This window comes from Xiphophorus couchianus, chromosome 14 (assembly GCF_001444195.1).
Source record: "Xiphophorus couchianus chromosome 14, X_couchianus-1.0, whole genome shotgun sequence".
In the NCBI taxonomy this organism is placed as follows: Eukaryota; Metazoa; Chordata; class Actinopteri; order Cyprinodontiformes; family Poeciliidae; genus Xiphophorus; species Xiphophorus couchianus.
The window spans coordinates 3,345,214-3,363,710 of NC_040241.1; the positions used below are offsets into that span (position 1 = coordinate 3,345,214).

At 39.9% G+C, this 18,497-nt stretch overlaps 1 protein-coding gene across 4 annotated transcripts; it reads right to left on the bottom strand.

The window, feature by feature from the left end:
• Positions 1 to 2,842: 2,842 nt before the first annotated feature.
• On the bottom strand, positions 2,843 to 18,151 carry LOC114157332 (P2Y purinoceptor 3-like). Of its 4 annotated transcripts, none has more exons than XM_028038224.1 (9): positions 17,794 to 18,151; positions 17,000 to 17,245; positions 15,017 to 15,141; positions 12,853 to 12,967; positions 12,637 to 12,765; positions 11,511 to 11,628; positions 11,361 to 11,437; positions 11,107 to 11,287; positions 4,548 to 4,701 (listed from the first exon to the last, which is right to left on the bottom strand). In XM_028038224.1, exons 2-9 carry the CDS (start codon positions 17,243 to 17,245, stop codon positions 4,646 to 4,648), a joined length of 1,047 nt encoding a protein of 348 aa, XP_027894025.1. In that variant the 5' UTR covers positions 17,794 to 18,151; the 3' UTR covers positions 4,548 to 4,645. The 4 variants fall into 4 exon arrangements, with proteins under 4 accessions (XP_027894023.1, XP_027894025.1, XP_027894027.1 ...); XM_028038226.1 differs by having other exon boundaries at positions 4,549 to 4,701; positions 12,637 to 12,762; XM_028038223.1 differs by lacking the exon at positions 4,548 to 4,701 and having other exon boundaries at positions 10,820 to 11,287; positions 12,637 to 12,967.
• Between the last annotated feature and the right edge of the window lie 346 nt (positions 18,152 to 18,497).

Consider the following 18,497-nt stretch of genomic DNA (forward strand, 5'->3'; position numbering starts at 1 on the left):
TGGATTCAAAAAGACAAGATTAGAAATCAAAGTGGAGAAATGGAGCTAAAGACCACAGAGCGAGAAAAACACATCCTGGATCCTGAACTGCAACAACTAAATGTCACCCTGCTGTCTGCTATTGCAAGACTAGATAGTTTTTCACCAAGAGGATGACACAGAAGACATTTTCAATAAATTAGGTTCTATCCAGATCTCTTTAAAGAAGAAGAAGAGAAAAAAAAAACCAATCAGCCAGCTGATTCAGGCTAAATGACTAACAGGAAATATACATTTTCTGGAATCCCAGCAAAGCCTGAGATGTTCAGAAAGTGTTTAAATCAGGGCTGAAAACATTATTGTTTACAATTGTTTTTCCATGAAAGCCAAAGATTGCTTTACAGCAGCGATGCTGTCTTGTTTCAGATTTTGATTTGCTTAATTTTAGTTTAACTTTTAACTTGTGATACTTCCTCTGTCTTTTTAAGTATCAGGCTTCCCCCCGCCCCCCAATTTCTTTTCCGTTGTTCTTGCTGTGCAGCACTTTGAATTTCCCTCTACGCAAATAAACGTGCCTTGCCTGGTGTGTTTGCTCTTCTCCTGTGCATGAATGGAAAGATAGGTAAATACAGTCATATTTCTCTACGGTCTTATCTGCATCTAAAAAGTGGTAGGGATTTTTTGGAGCTGTTATGTCCCAGCAATAACTCATCTCCAGATGATCTTTTGATGAAATCATTTTTTAAAAATTGTTGTTGCGCAACACCCCCCCCCTCCTTTCTGTCTCTACTCTCTCACTCTCGTACTTCCTCTTCTGAGAGGGGAGATGTGCTACCAGCTCTCCGTCTAACGGGTCCGTTGAGTTTCCTAAATCTGCTGGGATTTACCCTGTCCAGAACTGAAGTAAACTCTGTTTAAGCTGGTTTCGAGAAATGATTCGCCTGGTTATCTGACGGCCTACATCCAGGTGTCCCACCCTTCTTCCCCCTGTGAATTAGCCAGACTGAGCAGCCTACAGCCAACTAGTTTCACAGAGCACACCTGTTAACGGTCGCTTGTTCTCTATTTTGCAACTTGCATTTGTTATTGAACCAGGTAGGTTTTAGTGACTCGGTCGAGTCCCAAGGATGAGGTTTTAAATATGGGCTACCAGCAACCTAAAAACATTTTCCACCTCTTCCTCTCCAGAATCAAACATCACAGCTATTTTACAACCATCAAAGAACTTTAAGGTGACTCATTAACTGAATGTCCACAACATCTTTTAGATTTTCTTTATGCTAAATATTTTATTAGTAAGGCATTTTTGCAAGGGTCAGTACAGCTTAATTCAGTAGCAGAAATAATCAAATAAGTAAAATCAATCATCTAGTCTATCTTTCCCTACTGCTGATACTGAGAACTAAAAAAGGAACCTTAGAGCGAGACGGACGGAGTTTGGCGTTTCGAACCCCAGACCTGGCTTGATGATGAAGAAGGTGTGGCAGCAGGAGGAAGATGTTGATCGGCGAAGGCCAGGATCTCCGCAGGTCTGATGAGCCTCCTCTCCGCATGGATGCTGAGGTCACACAGGACTTGGTGCTGGCAGGAAAAAAGGCACCAGTTCTTCTTCCTTGTCTTTGTCTTCATCTTTGTCTTTGGGGTCAGAACCCAGCCGATGAGAGAAGTGCGATTCGAAGCCACAGATTGTGGGCCAGACGGGTTGGTCTCCATGTGCAGGACAGTCTCCGGCTCCGTGGCCCCGGCTCTTCTTCAGCTGCAGAGTTCTTTGTCCATCTCGATCTTGGCTCGAAGCTGCCCGGAGGATCCAACAAAAGGTTCCTCTTTTGCACCCACCTTTTATAGGGTTTATCCACCCCCCTGGTGCGCCTGCTGTCTGCTTAGACAGATGATCTCATATCCATCACTGTCTTACAGACATTTCCTGATGTCTGTGCCAATGTCTCAGGGTTGCTCAACCTCCTGTGTCCCTTGCCTGCACAACCTTTCACCTACTCTCTACCTCCAACATATCAGTGATGTTTAATTGCAGTTACACCTTTTTACACCATTTCAAGTTTAATGTCAAAATCACATTTATATCACATTTATTTTCTTTAGCTTCTCTGATTTAGCATTCATTTATAATTTTATAACCATAACTTATATCACATTTATTTTCTTCAGCTTCTCTGATCTATCATTCATTTATGATTTTATAACCATAACTTATTAATTATTCTTATTATAATCTTAATGTGAGTTATTACAGATGTTTTTCTGAAAAGAAACCAAGAATAATACATGATTCTAATTATTTACTACTAAAGTTACAGTTACTTGTTTTTCTTGTAGTTCCCACAAATATAAGTGTATTATTACAAGTAAACCAATATTCATATAAGTATTTTACTTTGAATCTTATCCAATTACTAATAATGTTTAGATTTAATTTTTTAAAACTTTCATGCTTTAAAATAGTCTCAACTATTTTTATAAATCTGCAGGCTGGAAACTTCCTCTTTTTCCAGGAAACCTGCTTTTCTTGTTTCATGAATCTCTCTGACTGACTATGATTTCTTATGATTAGATAGAAAAAAGTAGAATTAAAGCAAAGTTTGCATGAGACAAAAACAACACACACAACTAGATTTATTTTATTGACACTTAAGTCTAATGTTGGGCCTTGATGTCACTTGAGTGATTCATTTTAAAGATAACTTTATTTATTATTACTGTTAAACTAACTTTATTGACACTTAAGTCTACTGCTGGGCCTTGATATCACTTGAGTGATTCATTTTAAAGATAACTTTATTTATTATTACTGTTAAACTAAAATCTCCAGCATGGGAAAGTGGGATGAGCTCGGATTTTCTTGACAAAATCCTCCACCAAAGGGTTAAGAAAGGTGAGACCAAGACAACGTTAGATTTCTGTGATGCTTGAACTCTTTCAGTTTAATATTCCTGCTCTCTTTAAATGGTCACACACAAACTGCAGCTTCCATAATGGTATAAACATCATACAAATGTAAATAACTACAAAGTTGAGCTATGTGATGATAAACAGCATGTTTAAAAATGTATTATTTTTGTAATTTATACCATCATCAATATCATTTAGCAAGAGACGACACAGTATTTGTGTTAATAGCTTTGGCACTATTTCATTCAGTCAACCAATCTACTTATCTATCTATCATTCAGTGTTTTTTATCATACGTTTTTGTGTGACAGATGGTGAAATTCTTTCTCTTCCTCGTTGTTAATCTGGACTCCCATAGTTTCCCCAACTGGACCATCTCCTTTTCCCATCATTCTCAGCGGCAGCAGCGGTCCAGCCTGCTGTGGGCTTTTAGTTCTCCCTGCTGGACAGCAGTGAGCTCCCACCTTGTCTTTGGTCAGAAAATATAGAAGAGCATTTAGCCACGCGTTGAAGGACGCCAGCGGCCGTGTCACCTTATAGCACATCGACACTGTCGTCATGGTTTCACAGGGAACTTTCCCGGTGACTTTCAGCAGCAGAAAGATGGTTCTGGTCACATGGAAAGGGAAAAAACACAAAGCAAAGAGCAAGGTGATGGTGATGATGGTCCTGATGGATTTACGTCTGCGGCTCGCATACGGAGAACGAGCTCCCAGGAAAACAGAAATCTCTTCATCCTTTTCTACCCCCCTTAACAAGCCGTTGCTTCCTCTTCCACCTGCTGCAGAGCCACTTCTGCCTCTTCTCTCCACAACCTCGCTGTTACTATTTCTGGGTCCTTTGCGGTATGAGGGTTGGGAATGCAGGGTCTTAAATATGGTGAGGACTACACGAGAGTAACACCAAGCAATTATGAAAAAGGGTAAAAAAAAGCCAATTAAATGTAGAATAATCCCATAGGGAATGTAGTCAAGAAATTCTTTGTCTATGGCATCGTCCCAACAGTTCTGGTATTCCTCATGGGGCAATCCCAGGCTATTATAGCTGATGTTGCCCCTTGATGATGGCATGTTGTGACTCTTGTTGTAAACAGTTTTACTTGCATTGGTCCACGTTTCTGCCATTCTGGTCACATAGCTTGTCTGGGCAAACCGGAAAATAGGGCAAGTCAAAGCGAACACCACGATCCACACCAACACACAAGTGTTCTTGACAGCTCTCTTGGTCTCCAGGGTGATCACTTTTATCGGGTGGCAGATACCCAGGTATCTGTGAACAGAAATGCAAGTGAGGAAGAAGATGGAGCAATAGAGGTTGAAGTAGAAGAGGAAGCGAACCAGGCGGCACATGAAGTCCCCAAACACCCAGCGGTCACGCATTATGTAACTAGCCACAAGAAATGGCAAAGACAGTCCATACATAAAGTCTGTGGAGGCCAGGTTGACCATGTATATGAGGGAAGCATTCCAGCGCTTGGCTTGACGGAAAGAACGGTAGAGGATGATAGAATTCAAAGTAATGCTAAATATGAAGGTAAAAGAGTAACAAATGGGGAGGAAGATGTACTTATAAGATTCATTAATACTGCAGGATGAAGCTGGAGGAGTCATGGGGGAAGTGGAAGGAGACAAGGAGCTAAGGACATCCTGGAGCATAGTGGCACTGATGTCTGGAAACTCTTCAGCTCTGGATGACATGGGCGGGATGAAGCTAGGTTAGCTCATCTCCAGGAATCCATCAGGAGAATTGTTTGTAGTTTTCACACCTGCGCGCCGTCTTGGATGTGGACGCCCATGTCAGTGACCTGTTGTTGACCTAGAAACACAGATGGAGAATCGTCACCTTTGATCAGTGTTAGTGCGTCACAGGTGGCTGATGAGCGCTGTGTGCTGTATTTCTTTCCTCCTCAACTGATGTGACAGAACTTTCCATGCCAGCAGCAGACCCAGTTAACAAAAACACATGACCTGAAATGTTACTTCCACCTTTTTTTTTTTTTCAACTAAAAATAGAGCAGTGTCGTAAAGTATCACTGGGCATTGTGCCAAGGGATGGGTTACTGCTATAACTGAAACAAACAGACCAGTGTCATTTACCAACAAATGTTTGTTTATTATTTTTGCATTTATTACTCATTGTGTCTGAACCGAGCCTTAAGAAAACCTTGAGCAAGACAGTAATACTAAAAAGTACAAATACTAAAAAGAATGAACCTCAGTAAAAAACAAGATTCGGGACTTTGCTGCATAAGACAACATTGTATATTAAAAGAATGGGACTCATCAGTTATACTATTGTATATTTATACATTAAAAACCAAAAGGAGTCAAAGGAAAACTTTCTATCACTAAAATGCTTGAATGGAACCATAAAAACTATAGGATCGAAAAGGTCCTACATTATTCTTATGTGAAAGTAAATTTATTTATGTTTTCGGACTTTGACAACATTACTCCAGTCCTTGAGGTCAGCGATCAGCCGGTGATCAGCTGTTCATTTGATTCAAATGTGATGGAGAAGAGACAGATGTAAAAGTCGGTAGCTGATGCTCTAACAGACGAATACGAGTACTTTAATGTTTTCACAGAACAGCATCACTGAGTGTTTTTCATATTTAAAAATCTTTTATTGGCGTGTAATTTAAGGTGAAATGTATTAGCATAGTTCCAGACATCCATTACCACAGGATATACCTGCTGATATCTTTATATTTGTTTTGTTGTTTAATGTAAAACAAAGAAAAAGCTTTTATGAGTTCTGCTGCCATTAAGATATCCTTCATGTTAGACTACAGTACTGCATGCATGAACCCGTGTGACTCCCCATGCAGCTCTAGTGTGTGAACAATTGGCAGGGGAGAGCGTTATGATTTGCCCTCTTGCAGATTTCCACCATTTTTACTTTTTTGTTACACTTAAATGTTTTCTTAATTAGCAAATATTTTTTACATGAGCCACACATGGCGTGAGTAAACACCTGGATGAGTTTTCCAATGGTCATTTATTCATTTACGGGTGAAAATATTCCAAACCAACCTGGTCATGTTAAAAAGTGATTATCCTGTTTGTCATGAACAACCAAGTCAATTCAGTTCAAACTGAATTGAATGGGGGTCAATTCCCAACAAGCATACATACATTGCAATTGATCCTAGATATCAAGCAGTACAATTAGCTCAATTAATCATTCAGTGTAGCTTATAAAGAAACCCAGTAAACTGAGTCATTTTTTGCACCACACACATCCTCCAAGACCCGGAGAATCAAATCATTAATCCAGTAGAAACAGTCGACATAAAATCAGCAAAAATATCTAAAGCAGCAAAAACATCTAAAACAACAATCTAACAAAGTAAGAACAGATGAGTCTTTCAGTCTGGAAAGAGTTTCCAAACTATTTCTTCAGACTCCAGTGAACCTCACAGTGACACATTATCCTCCAAATGGGAAGAAAATGGAATATCGATTATAGGAGCCAACCTATGAAAATTAGTCCAAAGGTACGTCGAAGATTTATCCAAATGGTCCAAGCCAAAGCAACATATAAAAAGCAGCATCCCTCTCTAGCCTCAGTTAAGGTCATTACAGAACAATAAGAAGCCAACTGGAAAGAAATTGCACCAACAGCAGAGTTCAAAGATCAGAAACACCACTGAGCAAAAAGAGGACAAACACACTAAGACCTGTCTGACTTTGACCAAAACATTTTTACTTTGATTTCAGAGACTTTTGTGAAAATATACATATATTCTAGAAAGTGGAATTTTCTAGACAGTATGTCTTCTGTTACACACGGTGCAATACAAACATAATTACAAATAAATAAATGTAAAAGGTTATGCATCACTTAACCTCAGCGATGAAAATGTGGCGGCCTGGTCACTCCTGAAGGTGCAGTTTCAGAAGGAGCAGGAGTTTTTAAAGAGACGGGAACAATTTCAAGGTGTTAAATTACAAAAGTCAAAAGATTTTTAAGTCATATTTGACGCATATGGCATTTTTATAACAACTGAAGGTAACATAGTTACTTGGTTGTGCTATAAAATAATCCTGGAAAACACATAATAATTCCCCTTTAATGGTAACGCTTAAAACCTCAAGCTGTAGATGGGTCACACGTCTCTTTCGGTTTTATTTTAATTAAACTCTTCCTGTGGTATTTTGTGGACCAGCAATTGAGAGGCTGTATGCACCTTTCTAGAACACTTCTGTCTGAATTTATAATGTAGTGGAAATTGAATCCAACACAGCGTAGAGATTGTGAGTAACGGACTGAACAGCGGACATTACGACTTCTTTATGACAAATGGAAAGAGCCGGTGGTTTCCAACAGCCTCCCTGCTCTCCATCGTTGGCGTGGGTCTTTGCTCGGTTTGTTTGACCTCCTGTCGCATGCTGCTGATTCAGAGGGAATGTTTGCCTTCCTGTGCACAAGGGTATGTTGCTGATTCAGTCCCTTCTACCTCATTAATTCAGCAATAAGTAACCATACCTGACCAAGGCCTCGCCATGCATCCACCGTACACAGGTCATTTTGTCCCCCACAGGATTGATTCCTGTCACAATTAAAGTTAAATGTCATGTCAAGCCACGTGCTGAGATATCAGAGAATTTCTACAGAAGAGGATTCAGTCAACCAGATGTTTTGCTCTCAATGTGTATAAACTACAGCGACAAAAATCAAAACTGTAGGTGTTAGTGGGCCATCTACATATGTATGTACATATGTATGAGTATTTATATATGTGATGTAGAACACAATATTAATATATTCAGTATCAGTAGGACAACATGAATAGAAAATAAAGTTCAGTACAAACTACAACATTCTCCATTAGGTGGGCTGATGAGTTTGTCCAACGAAGAATAAGACAAGTTCAGTCTTCAATGTTTCAGTGAGTTCTTTCCGCCCTCATGCAGATCTATTTTTGTTCACTCGTTTTAGTGCATAATGTATAATAAGTAAGGAGGCTGCAGAGCCTGTTGACCTGGCAATATGGCCGCAGGGCTTCAGGTCATCCTGAACGCCTCCGGACCTTGAACTGGGAAAAAAGCCGTCTCTGAAGGGCAGCTTGTGTCTAATGCTGGTCTGACGTTGCATCACAACTTCATTTTATAGGACTTGGTAACCGCAGCAACCACATACACACACACACCCTGTAGCTTTCTGTAACTCTAAAACAGTCACGTTTTTAAATGACAAAACAATAAAAGCAAAAATACTAACGGTAACAGTGCTCATAAAATGTTTGGGACAAATATTGATGAACTGGAGTTGATATTCAGACCAGATTACTGGGAGCCATGCATTTATAAATGAACACAAACGCCTGGTTACCTGAAAGTTTTTTGTTTTTTTTGCTTTAAAAATAATTTAGACATCCCACTTTTAAACTTTTTCTAGAGTTATAGCGCTTCACCAATTTAAATCCATATATTTTACGAAACATCTTTTTTTTTTCTTTTACTGAAAAATAACTTTCACTGCTTCAGCTATTGCTGTGATCCACAAATAAACACCGACATTCCTGCATGGCAGCCAGTAACTCGGCGTTCGGCCAAGGAAGCTCCATCAAACTCTGAACAATCTGCCTACCTGATCTCAGGAGAAAGTTGACCCTACAGCTCCAGGTCCATCTGCTGCTCATCAGCTCCCAAGATGGGAAAAAAAATATGAAAAGATTCCAAATTCTTAAGAGTTCAACACAGAATACCAAGCAGAACCAAAGTGGACTTCCCTCAGGCAGAACGCCTCCTGGTCGTCGGCAAACAGCAGCAGACGTTCACACAGTTGGACCGCTTCAGCTTTCGCCTCAATTTGCTGCTTCTCAGAACAGTCAGAGTGGTTTCCATAGTGACCCAGTCCCTCCCTCTGTGCTTCAGTGCGTGTCATCCGGTTCTTCTTCCACACTTCACCTTGGAGAGACCATGTTGTCTTTACCTGCTCTGGTTCAGCTCGTTATGATCAATGGACTTCAATACAACTTTTCTAGAAGAAGTAGTTTACTAATTATGTTCAAGAAAAACCCAGAGACTATCTCTAAATATACTGTAGTTCCAGAAAAAAGGTACACAATGCCCCTCAAGTAAAACAGATTATTTTAAAGCCACAAATATATCTTTCATCCCTGGTGAGAAAGAAAATTGAATAAAACCAACCATTAGCACGAAACAACAAACAAACAAAACAAACCAGAAAGGACTTCAAAAGAAATTCTGACGCAAGCCATCGTTGCTCAGTCTGTAGTCGCCTTGGAACTGGAAGGTTGTGGGTTTGATGTCAACTTGCCCCTGAGCAGGGCAGCTGGCCCCAAGCTGCCTAGCGACGTGTGTGTGTGTGTGTGTGTGAGCGGACAGAGTAACGTGGTCAGTTATAGAAACTCATTTCTACAGCTGAAAGATCAAATTCTCGTGAATTTGATCTGCTATGAATTTGCTAAATTAAATAAACCAAGAAAAGGCTCATGTTTATGTACTTTAATGTTATGGGTTTTTTTTATACATATATAAAAAATGTTCAGTGTAGAGAATATATGACAGACCGTACATGAGATCTTTAAAAAGTTCAAAGTTGTTTAACAGGTTCATGATGAAATTACACAACTGGTGAAAGTCTATGAAAAAAAAATTTTTAGTATAAAAAAAACAAAACAAAAAACAACAACTGAATAAACTGAGCTTTTTGTATGTAAACTTCTGACTGACTCAACATATTTGATACTACCATCTACAGCCTGCGGCCCGATTATCCCGGGTCAAGGAGGGAGCGGGGTTCGATCCGACAACCTCCGGGTCTGTGACCAACATGCTCCAACATGCTTGTTCAGCTTTGAATTTCCAAAAACTGAAAGGCTAAAAAGTCCCTTATGAAAGACACTGATTCCCTACTGAAGCCCCAGTTTGTTTCAAGCTCATTTTGGATTTAATGACTAAATGAACAAAATGTCCTAAACAAAATCTCACATTATCACTTTCACATCATTTATTTAACAATAAGAAACAGGAGTTTATGTGGGATGGAAAGGTCGATGCTCCACAGTTTAGAGTTAGTTCTTTTATGTCCCAATAAGAAAACTTATGTTCAATTAAAAACAATATATAGAACTGATCTAGACCCACATGTGCCGGTTCTTGTTCCAGAACAACTATTATGTGGATGCTCGTGTTAAAAAACTACAGCAAATTTTAAAGTATGAGTATTCGATTGTCATTGTTCTTGTAAACATTTTAATTCTAAGTTGACAGAAGCCGTGACCTCTGGGTCAGTTAGAGCGGAGCGCCAAAACAGCAGGGGGCCACAAGAGAAACTGGGTTTTTTGTTATTGCTGAAAGGACTGAATGAAATGAATCAAACCATCAGACCTTATGATCTCAGCTTTCCTCACATCCTCAGCAAACAGGAACTGTTCTTATTTGCGGGTGTAGATCTAGAACATGTAGAACACGGCAGTCCTCAGTGGTTGACTAGAAAGCAAGTGGACTTCATCGAAAAAACCTCTTCAGTTCTGAAGACGTTTATAAGACTCTTACTTCCAGCTAGGCCTGTCACGATAACAGATTTTACAGGATGATATATTGTTCCAGAACTTATTGCGCTAAAATGATAATATTGTTGTTTTGAGTTAGTTTCAAGTAATATAACAGCGACAACGGCAGAATAATAGCAAGAACACATTCTCATTGATCAATAAACTTTAAATTTCTAATGAACATTTAATCACTGGAAGTGGAAGACATTAGAAATATTCTAAATAAATAAAAAGAAACAACCAATAAAAAGAATCATAAAGTCTGTGTAAACAAAATAAAAAACAATAAATAAAAAAAAGAGATAATTGAGAAAAAAAAACACCAGACTAAAGACTTTTATCATTCAAATTTTGGTAAAAAGAGAGAGAAAAGAAAAAAAAACGATAAATCAAGCAGATGAAAAGTTTTGAGTTTCTTTTAAGTTACCATTGATTTATTGTTTATTGTGACAGGCCTGCTTCAAACATGTTCAGAACTGAAGAAGCAGCGAGGATGAGACGCCAAACGTCATTAGGAAACAAGAGAAGAAGTCCAGCTGCCTCCTGGCTGTTCTTCTTACATTCTGAGTTGTGTGACCTTAAAACATCTCCAAAAGCCACCGTCCACAGCAAGGTCGCCTGAGGGGCAAGTTAGTGAGAGAAACTGACTGGGATTAGTCTCTCTCATGTGTTCATGCAGTGGAGGAACTCACAGGTGAAGTGGTGATGACTCTCAGCGGCCAGATGAACAAACCCGGCTGGATTTGACTGGAGCGGGTGTTTCTTCTGTCCCAGTGCAAACTTTGGAAGTTTGTATTCAGAGTACCGACAGGAACACTGTGGTGGTGAATGTCTACCTGAGCTATATGCGTTCATTCTCTGTTGAAATGGTTTCTGTGCAAAAAAAAAAAAAATCAAGATGCGATGCTCGAGACGGGACGCATCACAGCGCGGTCAGATCCTGCACCTCCAGCAGCATGGCGTCCTGCTCCGTCCTCAGCTGGTCCCGGATGTGGAGGCGACTCACCAGCTCAGAGCTCAGGTCTGTTGAAAAGAGGAAACCCAATGAAGCTGGAAGCGCTGCGGAGCCGCGTTGGGCGTTCAGACGCCGGCTCACCTTGGATGTCCTGTCTGAGAGACGCACAGAGCGCCGTCAGCTGCTGCACACTGAGCCGCTCCACATCGCTGAGCTCCAGGTGGGTCCGCTGGGCTGCTGCTTCTCTACGACCGGCTGTCTGAGAACACAAGAAAGCTCGGCGTTTTAACATTTACCCGACACACACACACACACACACATACACATACACACACATACACACACCAAAGTCTGACTGAAAGCCAAACACAGATAAAAAACGAGGGTTGCCTCTGCGTCAGGTAGAGTCTGTATGTTCGGGAATGTCACTGTGCTAACATTTCAAACTCGATTTCAATAAGAAAAATACACAATACTTGCTGCCGTGGCAACATTTTTTGAAAGAACAAGAAAGATAATATTTTATGCTTTTTAGTTTATAGCATAAATTATGATCGATCAATTACAATATGCTAACTTCTTTAACTAAGGCAAAACCAATAAGTAGTTGAGAAATGTGTAATTTAAAAATGTCAAACTTAACATTGGAATACAGGAACCAGGACTTTAAAACTCCAGTTCTACAGTCCGTCCACTGAGAGAACAGACTTTAAATTACTGGTAGGTTATAAATCAATGAAGGGTTTAGCACCACAATGTTGTTGTATCAAGCTTCAGACCTCTCAAGTCTTCTGGTTCTGGTTCTGCTCTGCATCCAGAACCAGAACCAAACATGGAGGACCAGCATTCAGGTTCTATGCACCACAAATCTGGAACAAACTTCCAGAAAAGTGCAAAACAGCCAAAACACTGAGTTCCTTTATATCTGGCCTAAAAACCCAGCTGGTTAAAAGTTTCTTTTGAAACATAATAAAACATTTAACAAAGACACTTGACTAAACTGCTGACTGTGTTCTATGACTTTGTATGTTTGTGTCTTTATGATGTAAAGCACTTTGAACTGCCTTGTTGCTGAAATGTGCTATACAAATAAAATGTGATTTGATTTTGATCTGATAAACACTTGAAAAAAAGAGTTAATGTTAAATAATGTTAATATAATATATTCTTGCCCATTGGTGCAGGGCAGCATGTAGCTCTGTGACACAAAGCAGCTGCACTTTTCTACATTACTGTGCTCTACGCAGCAGCACACTGGTCCTGCTACCTTTTTTCTCTGGTCGGTTCTCAGCCGGTCTCGAAGGTTCCTCAGGGTGTTCCTGAAGCCTCTGGACTTCGGCTCTTCAGACATGGAAGGATTCTGGGAGTTTTTCTGAGTCGGTGTTGTCCTCTTCTGCTGTCGGTGAGGGACAACAAGCAGAAGCACTGAGAGGAAATAAACGAGCCTGGTTTGATACTGACGGGTCAGGCTGCAGGCTGTTACCCAGGAGCTGCTACTCTTCTTGCTGCACACATCTTTCTCAGGCTCTTCATCCTCTTCCTCCTCACTCTCACTGTTGTTGATGAAGCAGAGCTGGAGATTCATCTGTGTGTGCAGGCTGGAGCAGAAAATAGTCCCAATTCTTTTACAAAAATAGTGAAAGTAGATCTTTTTCTGGGTAAGAACTCTAGAATAATAATAAAAACACAGCATATGGGTTGAACTGTAGAATTACACAGGCTTTAAGAAGACGTGGGGGGAGGGAGAAATCCCTTTTTATGTATAAAAGTGAAATGATATCACATAAGGGAGACAGTAGGCTTTGTTTATGAATGACACTATATAACATCAGCTAAAAACGTTCATAGTGAACAGAATGGAAAACATCACACATGAAGAAAGTAGTGGAACAACAATCTCAACCTTCCTTTACTTCTGCTCAAATTTCACATTTCTGCTTGAATTTGTGTCTATTGATCTTCCTTTGGGATTAGACTGCGCTGTTGGTTTGGTCAATTGATCCTTTTCCACCTGGAAATGCAACGTCGCTGCTCATTACTGCCCCCAAGTGGTACAGAAAATATTAACCAAACAAGTCAGACAAACAGTGATGGCTTAAGGTTAAAATTCTGGCTTCAATTATCTCACACTCATTCAAAATGTGAATGGGTCAGTTTGTATCAACTTTCACACAAATGAGCCTTTTTCAATAAAAATTTATTTTGTTAGTATATAAATTTGCAACTGACTGGCGACCTGTCCAGGGTGACCCCGCCTCTCCTGGAACGTTAGCTGGAGATAGCTCCCGACCCCACCAGGGATGGATGGATAGTATATACATTTTTGTGACAACCCTAACTTGAAATGAATAACCAGATCATTTGGAAAAGTCAAAGCAGAACTCAATGCTGATCTGATGAATTAGCAAAACTGTTGGCTAAAAAAAAAAAAAAGTCGATCAACAATCAGCTGAAAACTGGAAAAATGATAAAAGGTAACCCGGGTGTGTTGTCGGGAACAAAAGCAGACTTTAGATTTGTTCTATTATTAAAGAGATAAAACATAAGGACTGACTAAGGAAGAGGTAGAAATGTCCTCTTACCTCCACCCACCGCTGGCCTAATCTGAGTAAATGTATAAAGTGGTGAGTAAATCTGAACAACACAGACCAGTGTGGAGGCTTTGGAATTAGAACAGAAAAAAACCCCACAACAGTGTTTAATTTGTACAGCCGACCTGTTGGGGGCAGTAATGTTCCAAAGAGACGCTGCTAGTCTGCTCTCAACACAGAAACACACAGCTAGTTTGGTACACTGCAACTTATTGGCATAGCAACGTGTGCATTTCCTAAATCATGTCACTCCATCCTAAAACTTGAACCATATTTATAAAAACAGCAAAAGACGTTAAATGTTGAATCAGACATCTGTTGTTAAACATTTTAGAGTTAAATGGTTTTTTTTATATACGTATATTATAAGGAAGTAATCCGGTTTCAAAAAGCACCTGGTTCAGAGAAGAGTTTGAAATTCTTCTCTATTCATTTCAATGAGGCATAAACCTGAAAAAGAGCTAGATATTTAAAATATATATATATAAAACATATAATTAAGTAAGTAGCAGCTGGACTCAACTGAAAAGTTTTCTAACAATTAAATAATTGTTAGAAAGCCAGTAAACAGCAGGTAAAGAACAGAAAAGAAATAGAGTTCAGATTCAAATCTACTGGAGCAAAGCTAATCCATCCCTGCAGACATTACAAACAACTGCAACAAATCATTCTGTTCTTCAACATAAAATGAAATGTGTGACAATATTTCTTTTGATGGGATGTCATTCATGTTGCCTTTCTATTGATTGTTTAGGTAACAAACTGAAGCAGTTCCTGCAACTTTCTAACACTGGAAAATATTGTGATAAACCTTTAAGTCCACCTGAGCCTCCGCTGCTCTCACCTGATGTATGCTTTTAGCAGCTATCATGCTAAAGATGCTGAGGTGAATCACAATTAATGTCATCAAAGTTTCTTGATATGGTGCAGACCTGGTCAAGATCTTTTTACCTCAAATCATTACAGGATTATTAGCCCCGCCCTTTATTCATCTGGAAATGTAATGTGTCACACCTGAATGCAGTGTGTGTGTGTGTGTGTGTGAGGTGAGCGCACCGTGATGTCAGAGCCAGAACGTGGCTGTTGCAGGCATCGCTGCCGTCGTCCCAGCTGCTGGCGGTTCTGCCCCGGTCCTCAGTGCGGCCCCTGGGGGCCCCGTCACGCTCCAGAGAGGCTCCAGCCTGGAAACAGCAGCAGCAGTTCATCACGCTCTTTTCTAGGGTCACTTTTGACATTTTTAAATTTGATATCTGGAAAATGGAAAGCGGTGTAGCACCAAGAATCCTTATTTTCTGAACCTGAAACAAGGATTCCTTCTTTAGGTTTTTCTTCCATGAACCAATCGACCTTCATCGTTTCATAAGCTGAATCCATCATCAAAATTATTGCTTTATTTGAAATTTCACGAGGAATGAAAAGCCCTCAATTCACACTGTTTTTTTCTCTTATATTGCACCTCCATTAAATATTGATGAAACTATTCCAAACTAACATGAAAGATGAATCAGTACTGCCTCAGTCAGAGCGAATACGGCTCCATTAAACTGAAATACACTTCTCTGTTTGAACTCCAGAAATAGAGCATTTATCTGAACTGTGTCACTGTGCGTTTCCAACAACATATTTATGCTACAGATTTAAGTTTTTATATATATTTTTTAAATACACCTGAAAGCATCTGGCCCCCTCATCTCGGACCCAGACGGATGGAACGTAGACAAAACCTCACACACCAGGCGTGTTTAATCTCATTATTGAATATATTAATATTTATATTTACTCATGTTCTCATGGAACCGACAGTGGAGAAAACTATGAAGATATTTCCAACAATAACGTTTCGGTGGGTTTCCAAACATCATTAACTGAACTCACTGCTGGTATGATGCATCAAAACTCTTCAGATAACAATAAACCATATAAATAACTCGCCATGCGGGAGTCACAGGCCATCACTGTCTGACTGCGACAGCAAGAGGAAGAAGCTAAGATTTAAATCTGGATGATCTGTCGTCATGGTTTCAGGAACAACTCGGCTACCGAGGTTAACGCTGCGTGAAACATCATCGCTCTGTCTCATTTTTTTTCATTTTTTTTTTTACCCCTCCAGGGGGTCTTTTGTGGCTCTAGTGTCCCTTATATGATAGTAGGCTGACAGGAAACAGGGAAATAGAGGGGGGAAGACATGCGACAAATGTCGTCGGGTCCGGGAGTCGAACCAGCGACGGCCGCGTCGAGGACTCAAGGCCTCCAAATATGGGTCGCGCTGTCCCCTACGCCACCACGGCACGCCCTGGCTCTGTCTCTTTAAACTCGTAGCTGTGCAGGTTCATCACGTCCACCTGGGATTTATGAATGGCTCTTCTTCGCTGGTTTATGACGAGAAAAATTTTAAGAAGGAGGATTCGGGATTGGAGGATACGTCATCACATATTTAACAGCATTCTGACGCTTTACTGTTAAATATTTGCAGCTCTCCATCGTCATGGAAGACGCCGAATTTCAAACACATACGTAAATATAATATTCCAGTCTCTTAACACTTCTGCAAGGTGCAGCTTTATAAACAGAAGACAAACTTTTCAGAGTCGTCTGATGCACACAACTTATAAATATGACTTACAGTTTCACGTAAATGATCTTTTACTGAAATCAGAAGACAAAATGTTATGTTCCACAATTAGAAGCCCCTTTAGCACAGCAAACAAAATAACATCTAAATCAGCAAAGTCTTCCTGAAACACAGCGACCTTTGACCTCAGAATGTCATAATGATAAGCCTGACTGCTTCAGATTTAAGGTGAATAGATCCTCAACAAGAACAGTGTAGAACACTGGTGGCTATCTTTCATCAAAAATGAAGGTGGCATCTTTAAAGATGCGACCTCTGACCTTTTGGCACCAAGCTGAGTTGTGTGGAAGCCTGTAATGCAGAAGGTCAACAAGTTTAGATCAGTCTGAGCTACAATTTCGAATTCATTGATCTGAAGGGCTGAAAAACCAATGGTAGAAACCCGTCGTTAGGAAAGACGCCCTGACCTTTGCTTTTTTCTCCTCCTCCTGCTTCTCAAGCTCAGCGATGCACAGGCTCAGAGCCTCCCAGTGCATGATGGGATTGCCCAGTTCGTCCTTCTCATGGCCCTCTTGCCACACCGTCACCGCCCTCTCAGAGTTTCCATCCTCCACTTCGTTGCAGGTTTCATCATCGCTTCTTGTGTCGTCCTCTGCTTCGTTGCTTTCCTTCTCCTCTTGCTGCTCCCACTGCTTTTCTTTTTCTCCTTCCATCTTTAACAGGGAAAATAGTTTGATACAAGTCAACATGATTTGGAGAGAAAAAAAACACTAGAAACATTGCAGCAGTGTAAAATGTTAGACGGTGTCAGATACTGTACACATGTACTGTAGGTCTTCACACATAACATTGTGGCCCCGTACATTGCGTTACAGGAGAACCACGTTATTATTTTTAAAATAATGTAATTTTTTTCTGAAATCCTATCTTTATTCAGCCACGTGTTACTATTAGAATCATTGTGACTACTGTATTATACAACATTTAAATTAATAAAACCACAAAATAACAATTAAAAAAAATAACCCAAACATGAAATTAACTTTTTTTGTTGTTGTTGGTTCTTTAAAAAAAAAAAAAAAAAAAAAATCAAACATGAATTAATATTTGACTACTGGAGAGACGGGCGCTTCAATTTGTTTCATGAAAACATTCGTTGTTTGTTGAAAGCTGTATAAAACTTTTCACCCGGTTATTAGACAGAACTATAGGACGCGCAGACTGTTAGAAACTAGAGGAGACAAGTTTTCAAAAAGCTAACCTGAAGCTGCGCAGTGAACCTCTCACAGGAAGCTTCACGTCTTCTAGAGGAAAAAACGGCCGAGGAAGTTTTCGAAGTTAGCTCATCTTGTTCCGCGGCTCCTCCCGGGCCATTTTAGCTCGTCTTCAACGTTTCTCAGATTCCTCACTCCGTCTGTCGTCTTTGGAGCAAAACCAGAGGAGCTTGGTTCAGAAGACGCCCTCAGCTCTCGTGTGTCGGGGTTTGAACTTTTGTTTTTCTGTCTATATTCAGGGGAATCTCTGTTCTGCTGACTGTTCCCTAAAAAAAAAAAAAAAAAAATCGGGAGAAAGTTCGAGGAATCTTAAAGAAACACATTAGCGACAGCAAAAGTGGAGAAGAAAAGGAACTTCCTGTTGCTGCCTTCAAAATAATTGCAGTTACATTTTGGCAAAGTGACATAGAATGTCACAAATTTAAACATCCTGACTGAAAAGATAGATAGATAGATAGATAGATAGATAGATAGATAGATAGATAGATAGATAGATAGATAGATAGATAGATAGATAGATAGAGTGTATGCACATTTAAAATATCAATTTGAATATTATAGCATGACCTGGCTAAGTGCAAAGGTGTAAAAAAAAAAAAATAGCAATCCAACTTCTGTTAGCTTCTGAGAGTTGAGTCAGATAGAATGATATGAATTGATGGAAACAAAGACAGAAGTCTGATCAGTTCAC

Bases quoted from the DNA above. Each gene is read 5' to 3' on its own strand.
- LOC114157332 (XM_028038222.1), bottom strand. From the start codon at position 4,583: ATGTCATCCAGAGCTGAAGAGTTTCCAGACATCAGTGCCACTATGCTC.